The sequence below is a fragment of the Ptiloglossa arizonensis genome, chromosome 6 (assembly GCF_051014685.1).
Source record: "Ptiloglossa arizonensis isolate GNS036 chromosome 6, iyPtiAriz1_principal, whole genome shotgun sequence".
NCBI lineage: Eukaryota > Metazoa > Arthropoda > Insecta > Hymenoptera > Colletidae > Ptiloglossa > Ptiloglossa arizonensis.
The window spans coordinates 16,553,673-16,574,419 of record NC_135053.1 but is presented as its reverse complement, the minus strand read 5'-3'; the positions used below and the strand labels follow the sequence as shown (position 1 = coordinate 16,574,419).

General features: G+C 43.5%; 2 protein-coding genes across 4 annotated transcripts in view; both read right to left on the bottom strand.

The window, feature by feature from the left end:
- LOC143148497 (serine/threonine-protein phosphatase 4 regulatory subunit 1) overlaps window positions 1-15,120 on the bottom strand; it is a 261,332-nt gene extending 246,212 nt beyond the window's left edge. Inside the window, exon 1 of the mRNA XM_076314887.1 lies at window positions 15,012-15,120. The gene's annotated coding sequence lies outside the window, so the exon portion shown is untranslated. The remainder of the gene's footprint in view (window positions 1-15,011) is intronic.
- A 702-nt stretch (window positions 15,121-15,822) lies between these two features.
- Window positions 15,823-20,147, bottom strand: LOC143148686 (RING finger and SPRY domain-containing protein 1). Of its 3 annotated transcripts, XM_076315271.1 has the most exons (12): window positions 19,765-20,147; window positions 19,456-19,577; window positions 18,766-19,385; window positions 18,479-18,644; window positions 18,227-18,409; window positions 18,071-18,137; window positions 17,843-17,983; window positions 17,639-17,754; window positions 17,410-17,553; window positions 17,108-17,325; window positions 16,742-17,002; window positions 15,823-16,627 (listed from the first exon to the last, which is right to left on the bottom strand). In XM_076315271.1, exons 3-12 carry the CDS (start codon window positions 18,975-18,977, stop codon window positions 16,540-16,542), a joined length of 1,596 nt encoding a protein of 531 aa, XP_076171386.1. In that variant the 5' UTR covers window positions 18,978-19,385; window positions 19,456-19,577; window positions 19,765-20,147; the 3' UTR covers window positions 15,823-16,539. The 3 variants fall into 3 exon arrangements, with proteins under 3 accessions (XP_076171386.1, XP_076171384.1, XP_076171385.1); XM_076315269.1 differs by having other exon boundaries at window positions 19,456-20,147; XM_076315270.1 differs by having other exon boundaries at window positions 18,766-20,147.
- Window positions 20,148-20,747: the final 600 nt, after the last annotated feature.

Here is a 20,747-nt window from a genome sequence, read left to right as displayed (position 1 = left end):
TTGAAACCACGATGAGACAAGACCGGTCGAGTCGAATGGTTCGCAAATAAACGCAAAACGGTGCGTGACAATGCATTGCGACACGAGCGGATAATTTTCGAAACGCGGGACCAGACCGCGCGGCAATAAGCGGTTTTCCTCGTCGACGTGCAATAAAATCCCTTATCCAATCTCGCGCGTCACGGTGGCGAGGTAGGGATTCGATGACTTTGAAAAAAAGAAGAAAAAAGAAAAAAAGAAATATGTTTAATATTCTTTGTTCACGAGGAGGGAAAATAAAAAAAAAAAAAAAAACAAGTCGATCGTTTTCGATTGAATTCGTATTCCGCGGGAAAAATCGACTCGTTCGAACGCAACACCGGGCTGACGATACGTTGGTTGATCATAGCTGTGACGGCGGCTGCTCGACCGTTCAAGAGTCAGATGTGGATACGGAGAACGGGAGAGGAGGAGAGAAGTAGGTCTAATTAAGAGACGTAAGTTTATTAAACTCCGGGCTTAAAATAGCGGGCGACACACTGCCCAGGAATGTAAGGACAGTCCGGTTTTATTGTCGGTCGGGGCTCTAAGATTAATTCGCGCGGACTTTTCTAGCGCACGCGTCTGAAAACGTCGCGACGCACCGAAAAATCGTCTCGGCGTTGGTGAACGCGCGCGCCATTGTCGTAGCCAACGAAGAAAAAAAAAGAAAAGAAAAGAAAAAAAAATACCAGTCCATTTCGCGGGAAATCGCCCACCGAGGGCCACGCTCGAAAATTGGAACGAATCCCCTGGATCGATTCCGCGAAATTTTCTGGCGCGCTTGCAAGTAAAAAGAAGAAGAAGAATAAGAAGAAAAAAAAACAAGCGGAAGCGTAAGACCGATCGATTACCAGTCGTGTCTGAATTTAGGTTAACCGAAGGACCACGAGACGCGCCTTAACGGAGCAGAAGAGACGAGAAACGGGCCGTGTTTCGCGATATAAAAACCGCTCGGTATATTCGCGCGAAGCTTTTCTATTATTCAAGCCGGGCGTGTCTATAACCTCCCGTGCCCCCCTCGCGGGAGTGAACGATATTTCTGAAAACCGGGTCACAAAATCGCCGATAGGTCACCACACCGAGATAGGCAGACCTTTCGATGAATAATTTCCACGGGTGTTCGCTACGCCGGTTACCGCCCGGTGAGTAGCAACGTCATCTCGCCGGGAAAAATTGGACGTTACCCAATTGTTTCGTAAACGGTGGCGCGTAATCGCGCGCGAGCGATCCGCGCGTAGGTGGACGCGTCGCGTCGGTTTTCCAGCGTCGGATAGTCGTGACGGTCGCGGTGAAGAGGCGAAACGAACGCTCCGAGGAGGAGCGGAGTACGGCCGAGGTATCAACGCAGAAACGGCGACCACGAGGGTCAGGATTAAATATAACCGTGGCTCGGGCTATTTATAAAGATTAACTTGTTGGCGAGATAACGAAGGAGGAGATGGAGACAACGGCGCTAAATTGTCGCAACAATTGCGCGGGAACCGGCGCATTCCAGGGACGAAATTTCTCGTGCCGGTTCGAGCTTTGACCTCGATCCCGCGTCCGCTCTTTCGTCACATCGCCGCCGTTCGATCCGGGGGGCAGGGGGAGGGGGAGGGGGAGCTTTAAAAATACACGAAATGACGTTCGACTCGGGGAAGGGACGATCGATTTCCACGGTTACGTGCGCTCGAGAATCGCGCGATTCTTAACGAGGTGTTCGCTAGCTCGAGCGTTTATCGAGCGTTATCCAGCGATCCGCGAGACGTTCTCCGAAGAGAACCACTGTGGGACCCAAGTCGAAGATGACGAACTTTCGCGCGATGTGATCGACGCTTGGGAAACGTCACTGACCGGGTTTACCATTTGTATACGGGAAATTATAGTCTTTAGACTGTAGAGCGAGAAACTCCGTAACTGCAATGTCGATGCATCTTAAAAAGACGAGTGATGGATTTTTGAACTGTTTGCTAACTTGCTTTACGATTGTAAATCGAAACTTTAACCAGTATCGTTACTGAAGTGAATAAGCAACAGTGTGGGTACATTTTATATTTTGGAGCGAGAAAATGTATGAATGTTTATATACGCGTTTCTTCCAAAAATTCAACTTACTGGTAACTGAACTTCGGTGAGTTTCCAAAGTTGCATCGCAAGAGCGACCGAAACGAGTTGGATAAACGGCTCGTGACTTTTTCGAAGGCACTCTGAGCGATTTCACAAAGGGTTCAAGAACCGTTAAAACTCGAATCGTGCGCGACAATTCGGTTCTCTGAAACCACCGTTCTCGTCGAGACGACGCACCGGGCGTTCGGAATTTTATTTACACCGCACGCGGAATGCATATACACGGGCGCGACACGTGGCTGAAAAAAAGAGGCGCGAGGAATGCCAGGCTCGTCCATTGAGGAGCTAGTTTCCACATTTACACGCGGTGCCTAATCGGACGACCGGCTCCGAAAAAAATAAAAGGAGGAACAAAAGGCGACTCGTGTGGGTCGCCGGTTGCACACGCGGGACAGTGCGCGACGAGAAAGGGGAGCTAAGAAAGACAGAGACAGAGACACAGAGACAGGGAGAAACAGGGAGAGAAATGGAGAGACGGGGAAACACAAGGAGAGACCGGGAAAGCCAGGGAGAGACCGGGAGAGCCAAGAAGAGACAGGGAGAGACAAGGAGAGACAAGGAGAGACCGGGAGAGCCAGGGAGAGACCGGGAGAGCCAAGAAGAGAGATGAATACAGGGAGAGCCAAGGAGAGACATAAAAAGACAGGGAGAGACATAAAAAGACAGGGAGAGACAAGGAGAGCCCGGGAGAGCCAGAGAGAGACCGGAAGAGCCAGGGAGAGACCGGGAGAGCCAAGAAGAGAGATGAATACAGGGAGAGCCAAGGAGAGACATAAAAAGACAGGGAGAGACATAAAAAGACAGGGAGAGACAAGGAGAGCCCGGGAGAGCCAGAGAGAGACCGGAAGAGCCAAGGAGAGACCGTGAAAGACAGGGAGAGCCAGGGAGAGACCGGGAGAGCCAAGAAGAGAGATGTAGACAGGGAGAGCCAAGGAGAGACAGGGAGACACACGGAGAGCCAAGGAGAGACACGGAGAGACACGGAGATACGAGGAAAGCCAGGGAGAGCGAGGGAGAGCCGGGGAGAGACCGGGAGAGCCGGGGAGAGCCAGGGAGAGACCGGGAGAGCCAAGAAGAGAGATGAATACAGGGAGAGCCAAGGAGAGACAGGGAGAGACCCGGAGATACGAGGAAAGCCAGGGAGAGCGAGGGAGAACCGGGGAGAGACCGGGAGAGCCAAGAAGAGAGATGAATACAGGGAGAGCCAAGAAGAGACAGGGAGGGACACGGAGAGACACGGAGATACGAGGAAAGCCAGGGAGAGCGAGGGAGAGCCGGGGAGAGACCGGGAGAGCCAGGGAGAGACCGGGAGAGCCAAGGAGAGACCGTGAAAGACAGGGAGAGACAAGGAGAGATCGGGAGAGCCAGGGAGAGACCGGGAGAGCCAGGGAGAGACCGGGAGAGCCAGGGAGAGACCGGGAGAGCCAAGAAGAGAGATGAAGACAGGGAGAGCCAAGGAGAGAGATGAAGACAGGGAGAGCCAAGGAGAGGCAGGGAGAGACACGGTGAGCCAGGGAGAGACCGGGAGAGCCAGGGAGAGACCGGGAGAGCCAAGAAGAGAGATGAATACAGGGAGAGCCAAGGAGAGACATAAAAAGACAGGGAGAGACAAGGAGAGACCGGGAGAGCCAGGGTGAGACAGGGAGAGCCAAGGAGAGACCGGGAGGGTCAGGGAGAGAAGGAGAGAGAAAGAGAAAGCAGAAAAGCGAGGGTAACGAAGAGAAAAGTGTTACGACACTCGTCGTAACAACGTGTTGGCTCGTTATCTCATTCCCTCTTCCCCGAAGACACCCGATAACGCACCAACCGAACGTACACGCGGCGGTGTACCTTTACGTTGTCATTCACCGCGACGTCCATTCTCTTCCAGTTCGGATCTGATTGATGGAGGGAGACCGCGAATTTCTCGAAACTGAATCTTATCTCCGTACGATTCGCGATCCAGCTTCTTCGTACGTCCCCTGTCGACTCGTGTGCCTCCCCCTCGCGAAATATTGTTTAGCCTCGTCGAAAGTAAACATATTGATAATTTTTCCAGTGATTGATATTATAGTTTGCATTTCAATAAAAATGTGACCAGTTGAAAGGTAGGCCAAATAACCGGAAGTCTACTCTAGATCGATGTTACGATTACTCTCGAACAGTTTCCACCGACGAAGAACACTCGGGTAGCAACTCGCGACAGTTTTACTCCCAAGTTGACGCATGTAGCCTCACACGTTGTGTCACACGATTTTTATTTTTTCACCTCGTAGAACAGCGGTCCATTTCTCACGCGCGAACAATACGTAGCTTCGCCTAACTACGCTCTCAAAAGTCACGTATAATAATAACGGAATCGCGTAAACCGGGTAACCGGACACGCTCGTACGATGAAACCTCTTGAAGCGACGCGGGAGGGAACGCGTCGCACGAGACAAGGAAGCGAGACCAACCACGGGGGAAGCGGGGAGACGCGTAAACTTCCGGTTTCGTTTCTGGAAGCCGCGAGAGAAGCAACCGAGGGGGGGTTATCTACCGCGCGGCGTTTAAACGATTTTTCGAGGATCGTTGGCCCGACTCGAGACAGGTAGAAACTGGAGATTCCTGCGGTGAAAGGGATCCAGGTTAGAAACGATACAGAAACGGAATGTCGCGGCTCGCAACACACGCTCGCACACCCATAGATCCACACAGAGAGACTACTTCCAGGACGCGACGGTTTCGCTTGGATAAAGGTCGGATGTGTATACCTTTGATCCGTGTCCCTTTGAAGGGTGACTGAATGGTCGGAGGTGGGTTGGGGCACTTTAGTTTCACAGTGGTTGTCCCAGTGCCCTTGTGTGTGCGGTCGAAAAATTAGCTAGATTGTTTTTTTTCCTCCATGGTGTACATACACACTCTCTCTCTCTCTCTCTCTCTTCCTCTCCAGCTTCCCCCGGGTATGTACAGAGTGGCCGAAAGGGTACCGAAGGGCTGGTCTGGGTTTTCATCGAACGTTCGGGCCAAGGCCGGGGTTCCCGTAGGAAGAGTAGACGGAAGGAGAAAGGATAGGCGGGGGCAGGTGGCGGCGAAGGGTGCGTTTACATCGAGCTTTTCCATTTCCGAGGTATCCATCGATCCCTCCGCGAACGAGTTTTGTAACCCAATCAAAACTTTCCCCGGTTGCCGTAATAAAGTCCCTCAAAGGGTTATCTCGATATTTTCCGATCGGGCGAGAGCGCTTGTTCGCGACGACGCCCCGAATAAAGGGGCCCTCGAATCGATACGGGAAAGCGGAACCGATTTCAGTTCGTCGATACGGTCGTCCTACGATGGAAACGAACACCATCGTGCGCGAAACCATCGCGGAAAAAGTCACGGCGCGCCAACGAAGAAAGTATCGTCGTAGAAAAATCTCGTCCGCGAGCCCGATCTCGCCATCTATGTACGCGATCGCGGTAGATGTGCTCAGCTTTTAAGGCAGAATACGCCCCGGCCGTTACCCATCGCTCGAAACAATACCATCGGTAGCGGAGATGGGTCTCTGGGAACGATAGACGAGCAAAGAAACCGGCACTCGTCATCGATGATGTCGCAGTGTCCTTCCCGGAGGTCGGTCCACGTGATGGAACGCGGAAGCGCGTCTTCGCGGTTGGACAGACTGCCCGACGACGTCCGCTACTCGTCGTCGTCGTCGTCGTAGTCGTCGTCATGGTGGTTGTGTCATCGTGGTTTTACCTCCCGCCGCGTTTCCACAATCGTTGCAATTTTTCGCGGACGAGAGTCCAGAGAAAGATACCTCTACTCGCGACAAGGCCCAACGCTCACGGGATCGCTTCTGGAGGGAATCGTGAAGGGAATTTGAAGTCGAAGTTAGGTGAAAAAGATCGATTCTTCATCGATGTGGTCCTGCAAGGTGTGTTTCGAAGATGTTTTGGGATTCGTGGGGGACTAGGGGGACAATTCTGAATCTTTATGGTTTAACGATTAGTCCATAGAAGGAATAGAATATCTTCTGTTCATAGAAGGATAGAAGGAATCGAATTTGGAGTTGGATTGTTGAGTTTTTTGTATGGATTTTCTCGGTATTTTACAAAGGATCGTCTTGGAATTCAAGGGAGAAAGAAAATTTTTTAATTTTTGATATATATATAATAGAAAATGATATGAAATTGTCCGATATCGACAAGTACGAGCCTCAATGTAGTAGTTTCAACTACGAGTCTCCTTGTGGAGGCTTTGGTCCGAGTCAAGCATTACGAATCTGACTTGGGGTATTGCGTTTTGGTCCAAGTCGTGCATCACGAGTCTGACTCGTGGTTTACAACGAACGAGTTAAATCTAGACGCGTACTATCGACTTTCCGTCACGATTTTATCCAACATTTCCAACAAACCAAGAAGTTGGGAAGTCTTACGATTCGAGAGGAACCGAGAGGAAAATATCGATCCGATTTCACCGGGGAGAAAATCGCCATGTATTTCCAATGAAAATACAACTAAAATGCTGAAGTTTTCAATGTACAACAGTGTTCGACCGGACAAGCGTAAGGCGACACCCCGTATCGATCCCTCGGAACAAAATCGATCGCTATACTCGATAAAAGTCTCCTAGGTTGACATCGCTTTTTCCATTAAAAATCGATACGCGATCGAAACCTCAATAATTGTCAATTTCACGATTTACGTTCATCTCACCTTCAATTTCCACAAAATCAATAAAAAAAAAATACAATATATGCATTAGAACAAAGTCACCCACCATACTCGATAAAAGTCTCCCCGCATTGACATCGCTCTTTCCATTAAAAATCGATATACAATCGAATCTACCTGAATAATTGTCAATTTAGATATAGATTCATCTCATCTTCAATTCCCAGAAAATCCATTCAAAAAAATACAAAGTGTGCACCGGAACAAAATCACCCGCCATACTCGATAAAAGTCTCCTCGCGTTGACATCGCTCTCTCCGTTAAGAATCGATACACGATCGAAACCTCAATAATTGTCAATTTCCCGATTTACGTTTACACAAAAATACAAAGTATTCGGACATCGATCCCTAGCCCGATCTGCACTCCTCGTCATCTCGTCGTTCCTCCAGATCGATAAATCGAACAAGGAAAGGGACACGACGACTTTTTACGCGGTTTTCAACCGTTCGACGATCGATCCGCGCGATGGCGGGTTGGATAGGTGCCGGTAAAATTCATCGGGGCGGTGGTCGCGGGAAAAACGTTTTTAATTAGCCGCGAGCACGCGGAAAAGCGCCGCCGTGGCGCAACCGGGAAACGCGAACGGTGCAGAAAAGAAGGGAAAAGTTCGACTCGTTATCCGGCCGCGATATAACGGGCCTTGCGCTCGCTCGCGGGGAGGAGGCGGACGGAGAAAGGAAATCGATACGAAAGAAGAGCGAGAAAGGTCGAAGATGAAAGTAAAGAGAGGGAGGGAAGAACCCGAGAGAGAGAGAAAGAGAGAGAGAGAGAGAGAGAGAGAGAGAGAGAGGACTCTCGCGCTCGTTTCTCCTTACTCGTTAGTCACGGCCTCGTCTTTATGAATGGGTTCGCTCGTGGCTTACGAGGAATCGTACTATCTCTACTACCGCCACTTTCTCGCTCTCTTTCCCTTTCTCTAACAGGGTGTCAGACAGCGTCCTTCTTCCCCGGAGGGGGTTACCGCGAACCCTTACACAGAGCCAGCGACAATGGAAGGCGGCTGCGAATCGATCGTATTACCTCGCAACCGCCGCCGCGCGTCCGGCGTCGTCGTCGTCGTCGACGACGAAGATCGTCACGGTTACGAAACGGAGAAAACCGGAGACGTCGAAACGTTACTGCGAACAGTACGAGAATAAAATTCACCGCGCCGAGAACAAGGAAAAACGAACGAGAGAAAATCGTAGACGTTGAGAACCGAGCGAAAAATCACTGGGACACCGGTGAGAGCGTACGAGACGAACGCAGATCGAACGTGCGCGCGCGCGCACGGGTTCGTATCGTTACGGTTATTGTGTGCCGCGTGATCGACTGTATGGTAGCGCGACGCTAACCTCGACAGGGCGCGGCCGATTCTCGATCGGCGTTTCGACGAAGGAAACGAACGAGGGTTCGTGAGAGGGGTCGAGAGAGGGGTCGAAGACGGGCCACGAGGGGTTGGCGGTGGTATTGGGTGGCGCGGGTTATACGTCGAGGCAAAGGGTGAGCTTTTATCATTGCGGTATCGCGGGCCTATTTTGGAGAGCGAAGCCTTTCTCGCCGGTTAGAAGGTCCACCGTGGCTCGCCGCTGTAACGCGAGATGCGCGCCAGAAAGAGACGGAGTCACGGTTACCGACGCGTACGCGAAAGAGAATAAGAAATCGTGGGGTGGGGGCGATGACGGCGCGGGTGGGAGAGGGAGGGGACGGGGAAAGGCGGCGGAGAAGACGGAGAGAAGCCGCTGGCTGCGAGAGCGGTGAGACGAGGGAGGTCCGGATGGTATTCGAGGAATGTCATGTAATAATCGGGCCGCCATTCGAGCGTCCGTTCCGACGACAGGCGGCGCCACCGCTCGGTTCGACTCGTCTCGGGACAGGGGGTGAACCGATAGCCTCTCTCGCCTCGAGCGCGAGCAATCGGAGGGATAACGAACTTTCGAGACGAATTGGGTCGAAAGCTCCCCGCGAGAGAGAGACACGGTGATTTTTTAACCGTTTTCTGCTCCCAACGTCGAACGATCGGGATCGCTAGAAGACGAGTGGAAAATCTGCTCCGGCGGGAGCAGAAAATTCGTCGCGTTGTACTTTCGTTAAGTTGTTGCGCGAAGTGAGTAAAGGAGCGCGCTCACCCGCCCGCTTGTATTTTTATTGAGCGAACCGTCGGAAACGTAGAGCACGTAACCGACGGAGTAACTTTTAACCGTTTTTTTCCCCGATCGGTAACAGAACGTTAGGATTTAATAGAAGATTAATCGATCAGTGCACTCTGCTCCCCTTTGAAGAGTTTCGTGCCACTGTCGCGAATAACGATTAGTTGCGTTACACTGTTTGTATCGTTCCGGTTATCCGAGTACGGTGTACTTTCCCCCCATTTGTAGATTTTACCCATTTCGTCGAGACACGTGGAAAACTTAACGCGGTGATCTCTTCTCGCTTGGTAAAAGGAAATTGTACACGGTGGTCTAACGGAAACTCGTTTCCCACGCGAGATAAAAACACACGAACGAAAGATAACGAAACATTTGATCCATCGTCGTTGAAATTTCGTTTGCGCCCGATACTATCACCGTGAATCGTTACCCGTAGAAATATATCGGTCGCTCGACGCGTGCTACTTCCCTGCTCCCTCCCATTTCTGTGTATTCCCATTTCACCGAAGAATTGGAAACCGTGGTAAACTGTACCGCGCGGGCCGTATAAATCGCGAGGGGACGGTTCACCGTCCATCGCGGCCACGGTCCACGGATACCGTAACGATAAATACAGCCATGACCGACCCCCGTCGGCAATAACGGCTCGTTAACGAGATGCGGCGAGTCTTCGGCCGAAAAGTACCCGTCAGAGCGATGCTGTACCCCTCAATGACCTTTGACTACGGTCTGTCCCGGTCTGGCGAGAAAAGGAGGCGTCCAGCGCGCTCCGAGCGGAGACAGGTCGACGCGATTGAAGACGCGGCGCGGAGCGGTACGGTGCGGTGCGGTGCGGTGCGGTGCGGTGCGGTATAGTTCGGCCGCGTCCGGTCTTACGGAGTCGGATTCACGCGGGCCTCGAATGTGCTCCCGTAGCCTCGAATGCGAATTTAATAAAGAGAATAAATCACTTTAATGTAACGCGCCCGGGCACCACGTCGCTACGGAACGAAGGGGTGACCGGGAGCCGAAGGGGGTAGAGAAATTCAACGACTACCGGGGCGAGAGAGGGGGGAAGGGGGTTAGGGCGAGAGAGAAACGGGACGAAAAAAAAAAAAAAAACCGGTATTTTTGCGTCGAGCACGGAGGGGTGCATTTCGTTGCGATTATAAAAGCCGGGCAACCCCCGGTGTGTCTAGACGACGTGGCCTCCTATCAAAAACAGACCACCGAACTGAAAAGGCTGAAAGGGCAAGGAACTCCTCACAATGCCAAGAAATTAAAGTTTCTCTGTATATCCACCTATATACTCGTCCTATGGCCTCTTCTCTCCCTGGTTTTCGTCTTTCCTTTCTTTCTTTTCTTTTTTTTTCTCTCCCCCCTCCTCCCCTCCCCACCCCGTTTTCTTTATACGTCTCTCTTATCCTCTTCGACCGATGTCGACGTTCAACCATGGGAGACAGATAAAGATAGAGAGGAGAAAAAGGAGATCACTTTGCCGATAAAGGCAAACACAGAACAGGGAGCAACGTACGCGCCGGTTAAAGAGACTGCTCTCTTTCAACGCGGCGAATGTTTCGCAAGGAGTCGCAGAATTCGTAACCTGTTGGAGTTCGATCGATCCATCCGGCTCGCGTCTGCGTCGATGATCTCCGTTCCTCGCTGTTTGTTAGCGGGCAGACTCTCGCGGGAGATCGCGTAAAATACGTCGAGCAGTTTACGTATCTCGAAACGACCCCGGACCCTGTCTTCGATCGCTCGAGCTATTCGGAACGTTAACGAGGGTTAGTCGCGTACCGTACCAACGCTTTTCGGACGAAATTGTGTGGCTCGAGCTTGGAATATCAGCTTCGAGCGCCCGGCCATTCTTACGACGAATAACTCGAACGTTTCTCTACTCGGTATCGTTTCAACGTAGTTTTCGACCGGCGCGGGCGATAGTCGATACACGACTGTTCCAGATTGCTGTACCTCGACCGTTGAAATTCGAATCGAGAGAACTTGCAACGGACACCGACTAAGCGCGAATCGTCCATTTTAACGAAACTTACGTGTAGTATTGTTCTTAGAAAAAAATATTTTCTTTTTTTTTTTTTGTTTATTATTATTCGTATCTGGGGGGGTGAAATCAGGCCTCAAAGTTGGGGGAGGGAAATATATTAACGTATATATCGACTATTAAGCGTAAATCGTCCACTTTAACGAAACTTATGTATAGCATTGTTCTTGGAAAAGTATTTCTTTTTTTTTGGAAAATGCGTATTTTTGAAAATTTTGGTTCGAACCTTTCGATAAAAGTTAACGTTGGTACAAGAAAAGAAACTTCTCTAATTTTTGGAGCATGCGCGACGATTGTAAAAATATATAATATAATAGTTGTTTATATCATGAAAGCGTATTGTTAATTAGTCCTTGGCTGCCACAGGTAGAAATGATCCGTTTTTATTGAAAAGGGAGAGACTTTTATAACAGTATGACCAAAACTATATTAGAAAACACAACTATCCGAAAACTCTCTATAACTATTGTTAAATATTCCTTATATTTTTTTTTTTTTTCTAAAAATGTGTTAACATTATTAGACGTTTTCTTCCCCAACTTTGAGGCATAATTTCACCCCATAGATATGGATAATAGCAGATAATGAAAAATACGTATCAAATATTTATCTAAGAACTATATTATATGTAAGTTTCATTGAAATTGGCGATTTACACTTAAGCGATGTTTCTTGTTAGTTTCTCGTTTTCAGTTTCATGAGACGATAATATTTTGTACAGTTTCTTGTAATATTTTTTATAGCCACGTTCGTGAATAATCATTACCCACGTGTGTGAAATTACGTAGAATGAGGCTATTGTTATTTCAATTGGAATTCGAATCGAGAGAATTTGGTTTTTCTGAGAAATTTTTCAGGATTTTTTACACAATTAACACTAAAAGCACGGTGATTCTTATTTGCATTAGACCATGTACGTATCATAGAAATTATATGGGGAAATAGTGAATTAATTCACGAGTACCATTGGTTGTCAATTTCAACAATTATCTATGAATATTGCAAGCAAAGACATCAGTAATAATTGAGTAATTTTAGAAAGAAGTTAGTTTTACGATATTCTTGTCCATATTATTTATAGTGCACAATCGTTTCAAAATTATGTAAAATTAAAACAAAGATCTTCAAAGTTTAGCCTCCTCTCACATAATCGTTTCAAAATACGAATAATACCTTCAAGATTTCAAATTCGAGTCGAGACGATCATTTTGCATACAATCACACGCGATACTTTTAACAATTCGCGCGCTGTTATTATTTACTACGCACGCGCGTGAAAAATTAAAAAAATGAAAATCGAGACCTTGGAAGCTAACAATTTCAACGTAAACGTTTCCTTCGTAAAAATCATTTGAGTTCCAACAATGTCGAACGAAATAAAAATTTCAAATCGGTGTTTTTTTTTTAAACAAAAATCATGCAATATAATATTGAGTTGTTCGGAAAGTCATTTCGTACTTTTTTTTTTGGTGAAAATAAAACACTTTTTTATTTTAGAGTGTATAAACATTTTATTGAATTATATATTCTCCATTTTGGAAAACGAAATTACCTTCCGAACAACCCAATACTAACCGGAAAGCGTCGAGTCCAGATCGTGATCTCGCGCAGTAAGTTCAACATTCGAAAAATGACCACCGCCTATAATGTAAACTCGCCTCCACGTTCGTATAATTATATGTATTTTTCGGTGCGACGAATTCGATCGCTCGACAACGTTGTCCGTGCGCGTGAAACTCGGGGTCTCTTTGTGCTCCGGTCTAGAATTACGAAGCGACTCGTAAATATGACGATATTGTCACGCGAATCAAAAGAAGGATTCATTGATACCCGAGAAACGTACGGCCCCCGCTAGCTGTCACAGCCAGTCACCGAATAATTTGCATAATCGCGACTGATTACTATCGTTTACTGTGGCTCCCTGTAGCCATCTCGCCATATGTCCGACTTCGAAAAATTCAACGAACGTTTCTCAGCGTTCACGAAACGAATCTAACATCGAGCCGCGCGATCGCCTCATTATCGATGCTTCGATATTATACGTAAATTATAGGTTAGTCCGAACTCGAGTGTCTCGCGAGACGCTTTTTTTTTTATATTCTTTTCCTTCTCGGTGAACGGTGACTCGTTCGACGTTGCCGGAAACGAACGAATCGAGAAAAAATATTCGTACGTATGAAAAAAAAAAAATAGAAGACGAAGGATAGATAATAATGATTTCACGCGCGGCGAGTAAAGCACGAGAGGAAGTATGAATCAGGAAGCAGTGTGTCACGTGCTGCTTTTGCACGTCATCAAGTAGGATACGCGAGCTATGAATCGTAAAGGATTACTCACGTAAAAGGAATCTGCACGAGGTTACCGAGAAACGTCCACTTCCCGACAATTATCGCCGATAATTCGCGCCGAGAGGTACTGAGAATCGACCGTTTTCTGATTCGTGATGGCGACGAAAAGGCGCGTAAACGTACTTATTTACCGCGCGAAATTGTCAACGTCACCCGAAGCCGAGATTCGAGATCGATAAGGAATCGAACGATTCCGTGAACCAATCGGTCGAGTGTCGCGCGACAATTTCGAGATCAGTGCGATTTCGATCGGACCGTTGCCTCGTAGAATCGAAGGGCACGGATCCGAATGTTTTTCTATCTTGTCGCGCTGGGAAATATAAGTGAGCCACGCTGATAAACGACCTCTGGAATGTTAGATAAAACCGACTAGGGCCAACCAGTTAGTTGGCAGCAACAGTTGGTGAGGGAGTTTGTGTATACGAGAACGAGAAAGAAAAGGTAAATGTCCCGCATCGGTATGGTCGATTTTATCAATCGACGCAGGGTCCAGCGTACACCGATAAGTGTTCGTACAATATATTTTTGACGATCGGACCCCGATGTCTACCTATCGTCGATAAATCGATCGACGAAAGAATTTACGGAACGCCCTCGATCTCGATATTACGTCAGGCTTGTAACGTGTTCGAATTTTCGATCCTCGGATGCTTTCGTGAAAAGCTCGTATCCCGAGTTAATAATCCAGTTTGGTTTTGTACACGACAGATGGCACTAGTAAATAGATGGAAGTCGAAAGATCAGTAACCCCGATAGGCGAATAACCGCGCATTAACTCTTTGTTTACTTCAGCCCTCCGGAATACTTTCACTGTGCTCGATTTAATTAGTTTCACGTTTCTACGGGGTTTACGTATACATTGTGGGCCGACGAAACGAAGCGAACGATGTTTTTTCATCGAGCATCGAATCGATATTTCGAAACCGTACTCTCGAAAAATAGCCTTAGTTTTAACAGGGAAAATATTTTATACCGACGAACAAAGAACCCACGTTCGTTCGCACGAATTAGAAACGTTAAACGTTAAGTTGGGTTAAGGGTTCTTGTGTTCTTATATCGGATAAGGTCGAAATAAATCTTGTCGCGTGTTAGTAGAACAATATACATACGTGCCCGTTAAACGTCATAGCATATCGTCGGTCATAGGTTAAGAACAGAGGTTGGAATAAAGCCGTTCTAGAAATATTGGGAAATGTATATTATTTCGACCGGTAGCGGAATTTCTGGAAAGCGTCGAGGAAAAATAGGAACAATACAGGAGGACGCAAAGCGACCGCGTGCCCTTTTTCTCTTTTCTCCCTTTTTTCTGCCACGGTCGAGGTAAACACAGCGCGGCAAGTTTCGTGGCGCCCCCTAACCGATAAAACGCCATCGAGGCGCTCTCGTGTCTCCTGTTCGCGCATGTGAGAATCACGGCGTGACATACGGCTCGCAGTCAAACTGCAACGTGACACCCGTTGGAAGGTGTCGGAACTACGCTGTCATGGATGGCAATAAAGTTGATAAGTCGACCTAACCTCAAAAGCTTGCGAGATACAACGTACTTAGACGAGCGTGAGTTTACGACCACGCCACCGCCACGCACGCCAGACACTGGCATGCTTCGATGGTGGGGCCACCGTGCCGAACGGCCGACCCCTTCCGCGCACATTTACAACCATCAAAAATGTATTTCCGTGTCAGTACTCACCCTCGTCTGAGTCGTCCAGGTCTTCTTTCTGGATGTAGGATGTACCTGAAACCCACAAACACCACGGGTTAGCTGAAAATCCCTCGTGTTTTCGGGCAGCCTCGTTCGATCCACAGGCACTCACTCACCCGCCATGTTGTAACAAACTGCAACGCGCCCTCGTGGCCACGCGTTTAACTTTCCGAATCGAGATATCGTTTCTTTAATCTGTTCGCGGAGATATCGATATTACCAATTTTAATTCTCGTTTCAACGGTTCCTTAAATTTTGAAAGTGAAAGCAAATGCTGCTCGACTGTTACACGAGTACAATTCGCTATTTTTAATTGATGGGAAAAAATAAATCACGGGTAGAACGTTCTTATTATTGCAATGTTTTTTAAATTGCGTAAAATTGGTGAATCAGATTACTTATGTGCTTATCACGGTATGGGATTGTTAAGTAATACTGAATAGATTGGATTTAAAATTACATATACAATATAATGTGACAGATTTTAATTTTATTTCACAAAGTTCTGACTTAGTTTTAAATAATTGTGAAATTACGTTAACTAAATTGGGGGAAAGGAACGCATATATATAATTTCTAATCTATTACAAAGCAATAAGATTGTAGGCTATGAATACAAATAATATAGAAATTGTGACTTATATATTTAATACATAAATTAGTATCCTAAGAAGTAGGAAAGGTTTTTGTGAATGAAAATCAGCAGGGTTCATAGAAAAGTTTTGCAAAGTTATACATACTATAACATTTTATGTTTCCACAAAAAAATAATATGAGCTTATATATATATATGATTTTTTTTCATTATATACTACAAGATGTAATATTTTACAGTTCCCAAAGGTAAATCTTACATTGTAGCACAAATTTAGTTACTTGTTTGTCAATATAGACAAGTACAATTAACAGGTAATGCAGACTTTCATAATTTAAAAGAGAAGAACTTTAAGTACACGGACAAAGTAGTTACTACATAATTGTGAACCAGTCACATACATTAAATTGGAAATATACAACGTACATTTGTGGCAGTTTAAATGTAAATTGCAAATATTATTTCTTTCAGTGTCTACAGTGTAAAAAAAATATTGAAATTTTATTTCACTATTTTACTAAAGATATCTAATTAAATGCAAACTATTTGTAGGTATAACCCAGGGAAAGTAGTTTCCACAGCCAATAGACATAAGATGATATTCTTTGCTGTTTCAAATTTATAATATAATAATTTGTATATTATATCTACATAGTTGAAAGCAACATTCAGAATAATACAATTCAGAAATTTGATGTATTTCGACGTAACTTTGCTTTCTGTGATCGATTCGTAGTCCTTCTCTTGATTTAAAATACTGTATCGTAAGAAAAGAAATGCATAGTATAGTATGGTCATATCTAATACACGACACATACAGTGTGCTGCAAGTGTGATTATCTCGTGACAGTTCCTGAGAATTGTGTAATGTGAGGAAGATAGCGGAAGAGTATTAAGAAATGCCGGTATGCTTATGTGATGTCATGTATTATCAAGAGCTACTTCTTCGATTCTAGCTCTGCACATCGGACACTCTACCAGCTGATTTGAACACGTTTGGCAAAATCCTCTGAAAAAGTATTCATTTTATTCATTTTTGCATCACATTTGAATATATAATCAATTACGTCTTTCGATGATTTAAAATTATACTTCCGCGTCCTCGTATTAACACTTTAGTTACCTGTGATTGCATGGTAATAATCTTACTGAAGCTCTTTGGTCAAAACACAATGTACAAGAATCTTCTCTAACGCTAAGTTTTCTCAGTTGTTCTAAATATATGTGTCTAGGAAGCACAACCTTATCCTCTGGCTTCAAAGAAGCATAATCATTGAATTTTTGATATTCACGATCAGTAGGAGGATATTTAAATGGTACGTTTCCAAAATTAAAAAGACATTGCTGGAATGACATAAAACTGGCTGCTGCAAAAAATCCGGTCCTAAAAAATTTTTAACGCGTACCAATTATTTCGATTATTTTACTCTGTACAAATTTTAAATCTTAATCGCGTTATATTAATCTACGAAGACAAAAATATACATACTTTACTGTCCTAAAAACTTGGACGCATGGTTTGAGCGGTACACCGTTTATAGAAAATATTATTTCTAATTTGTTCAAGTCTAACAAACAACCTAAAATGTCACCAGCTTTCCAACATGGTCCTTCGTAATATTTTTCACTTTTTGCATTGTACCAAATGAGCCTACGACAACCATCATAGGCCAAAGAAAATTCATCATCACCTATACCAAACCCTTCCTAAAATACCAAAGTAGAATAACTAAAATCATTTCTTTTGTAGATTTTAATTGCATTCCTTGAATTAAAAATGTGAAATTTTACATGATTTAAAAACGTGCTATCTTTTGTGGCCCATCCAATCTGCATCACTCCAGTAGTTATTACAAGTGTCTCATAATACCAAATGCCTGTATCAACTTGAAATGTGCATCGTACACTTTCAAATGAGTATGCATCACATCGAGCCTAAGATTTTAATAAGAATAAGAAGAATAAATTATAATCGATAAACATTCTTTAATAAAACAAGTATTATATAAAACAAACTTACTTCTAAACCATTGGGCGATATTTTCAGGTACTCGCTTACATCTTTTGTATTCAACATAACATTAATACCACTCATATCAACTGAATCATGAGAATACTTCCTACCTTCCATTAAAACTGAAATAATGAAGATATTAATGCATTTTGAATTTTCTACTTTTTAGATTTCTTATCATCGTGTGTAGCATAAATATGTAACACTCACATAAGTTATCTAAACACCACTGTGCACAGAAACCTACTTGACGGCGTACATAACGAGTTTCTGTTGTCCATTTTTCCAATTCTAACAGTGGATTTGGTTTCTCTGCCATTAAACGTTTCTTGATAGTTATTTTATTTTCACCTGTTAAAGTTTAAAAGCAATGTAATTCATAATACATTAATATTGTTATCTTAATTGTTTGTATAGATTTATATGACTAATACTCACTTGTTTGGGCAAACTTTTCTAAAGCTATCAGTGAATACAATACGACATATGGATCGATATTTTCTTTCTGAAATTATGTGTAAATTTAAAATAAAAGTGAATTTTTAAAAGATATTCTTTTCACTTATCGTGATTATAGTTATAGAACAAACGTACAAGATTTGAGACAAGATAGTCTAAGGTTGCATCAGATAAAATTGCAATGCTACTAGGACCAGCTAATTTTTCTGCTATACAACCCAATACCACACAGATATTACGTTGTTGAGTTGCACTGGTTTGTACATTTCCAAGTTTTTGTGATAATTGAAACATATGTGATAATCGTAGGACTGATTCCTTAAAAATTCAAACGATTATATTAATGTTACTATGTGTAACTGACAAAATTTAAAAATGTAGTTGTACCTTTGAAGGTAATGGACAGTCATCTAACAAAAGTGTAATAACTGAAGGACCTAATGGGTTATGCATAGGAATAACATTAACCATTGAACTGACTACTTGTATCCATCCATCTTCTTTATCAGCAATTGCATGTAATTTTAACATTGCAGGTGGCGGTTCTTGCTCACTAAACAATTGTATAAGAACATTTTATAATGCTAATTAAATATGAAACACTAAGTAATAAATCTAATAATAACATATGTATGAATTTGTACATAAAGTAGCTGGCAATTTATAATACTCACTTATCAACAAGAGAACCAATTACTCCTAGTGTTTCAAGCACCAATTTATCAATGTTTGATGAAGTTGGAAATTTAAAAGGTGTAGCAGTCACATCACAGGATGCAACTGTATCTACATTTAATTCTGACAAAGTATTTTCAACATCTGCATGATTACGTCCACTATATACCTCATGTTCTTCTGGTGTATCTTTGCACAAACAATTGCCCATTCCCACAATTTTATAACAATACTTTCAAAGGCTTTGAATCATATATATTTTCTAAGTAATATTTACACAATTCAGTGACATGTGTAATATTGAGTATTGCATCCAATGTAACTATTGGAAATTTGTACTTAAAAAGACCGATTTTGCCATACAATATAGATTTACATATATATGTGTGTTCATAAACATTGAAATCCAATATAAATAGTAAGCTTTGTTGCAGTACGTAATAAAAATATGTTAGAAAAAGACATGCTTCTTCAATATACTTAATCAAAAGTTTAATTCACATTCTCGTTTTCCTTTTTACTTCTTTTAAATATATAAGTAAATGCAATTTCAATAAAAATATGCAACAATTAAAAATCAGCTTAGAGTTAAGATTATATATTTGTTACAATAATTTATCTGTAAATGGAAAAAATTAATAACAATCTTTTAAACAATTTATTGGGTCATGTATGTGAATATTGCATACTTGCTTGAGAGCTGTCATTTGGTTATGTTTTCATAAAAAGCCGAAGCGTGCTGTTTTGTTCTTTATCAATTTTTTCAAATCGTGTATTTCATGTGGTAATTTGGAAAATTATATCCATATTACTTTTATTAGAAATAAAACAAAAATTCATATGTAATTACACGCTTTAAATTATATCTTTTAGGTTATGTTCTGATAATCTTCAAAACAGTAATCTCAGCATAACAGGATACGCGCACTATACCATCTTTTACGTAAAGTGATCAATCTTAAATCATACATAAGATAAACCTTTGTACGTCAACATACCTTTCCGTTTTGGCATTCGTTTAATTAGTATTATAAATGTTAAAGTACTTCATTAGTACTACACTTAATTACTTTCCAATTATTCTGACAGATTTTCCGATAGAAATTTGTATAATGCAAATTCCGTACGACATTGTACTTGATTAATAAAGTTATAGTAGACTGATAGACGTACTTCAGAGCAGATAAACGGCAGAAGTGTTGTAGGAAGTACTGATAAGAATTTATAAAATAAAATGGGTTTTATAGGTTATTTTTTTCATTTATATGATCAAAACTTTGCGCTGTCAACGAATTTACAGATACGCGTGTCGGAACGCTACATTGTAACTCACCATAAGACCTCACTCAAAACGAGAAGGCTTGGAGGAGTACCTTTTTCGAGCCTTAAAAAGCATTAAAAAGTGCAATATTCACTAAATAAAAAAATATTTTTTATAAACCATGACATTTTGTCCTACTCGTATATTTATTCTAGCAATTTGTGAATATTGACATATTTTTCTTTTATTTTCTATCTTTCCATATCCATTTTCAATCACTACCACTATCTTCCCAATTTTACGTAGTCGTTTTCTTTTTGTATTTGCCGAAATAATATCACTAAGTTTACTGTCGCTTTCCATTTTACAATATGAGTTGAAATTATACAAATAAAATAAATTTATTATTTGATTTGCCTGTGTTGCAATAAAAAGTATTGCAACTAAAATCAGTGACTCCACGCGACGCGGTGCAATCTAAAACTGTACTTCGACAAACAATCTCAGTTCGCGTGTCGCGCACGTCATTTTTATTTTAGCGACAAATGCCTATCGACGTGTCTAACACGTCGTTAGTGAATTTGAAATAAAAACATCTCGCCGCGTGTGGCACGTCTTTCCAGGGCAAGTGGTTAATAAAAACATGAATGCCGACGAAAGTTAATTTGAAGTATGGCCGCCATATCGAAGGGTAATCTGCGTTAAAACGATAATGTATAT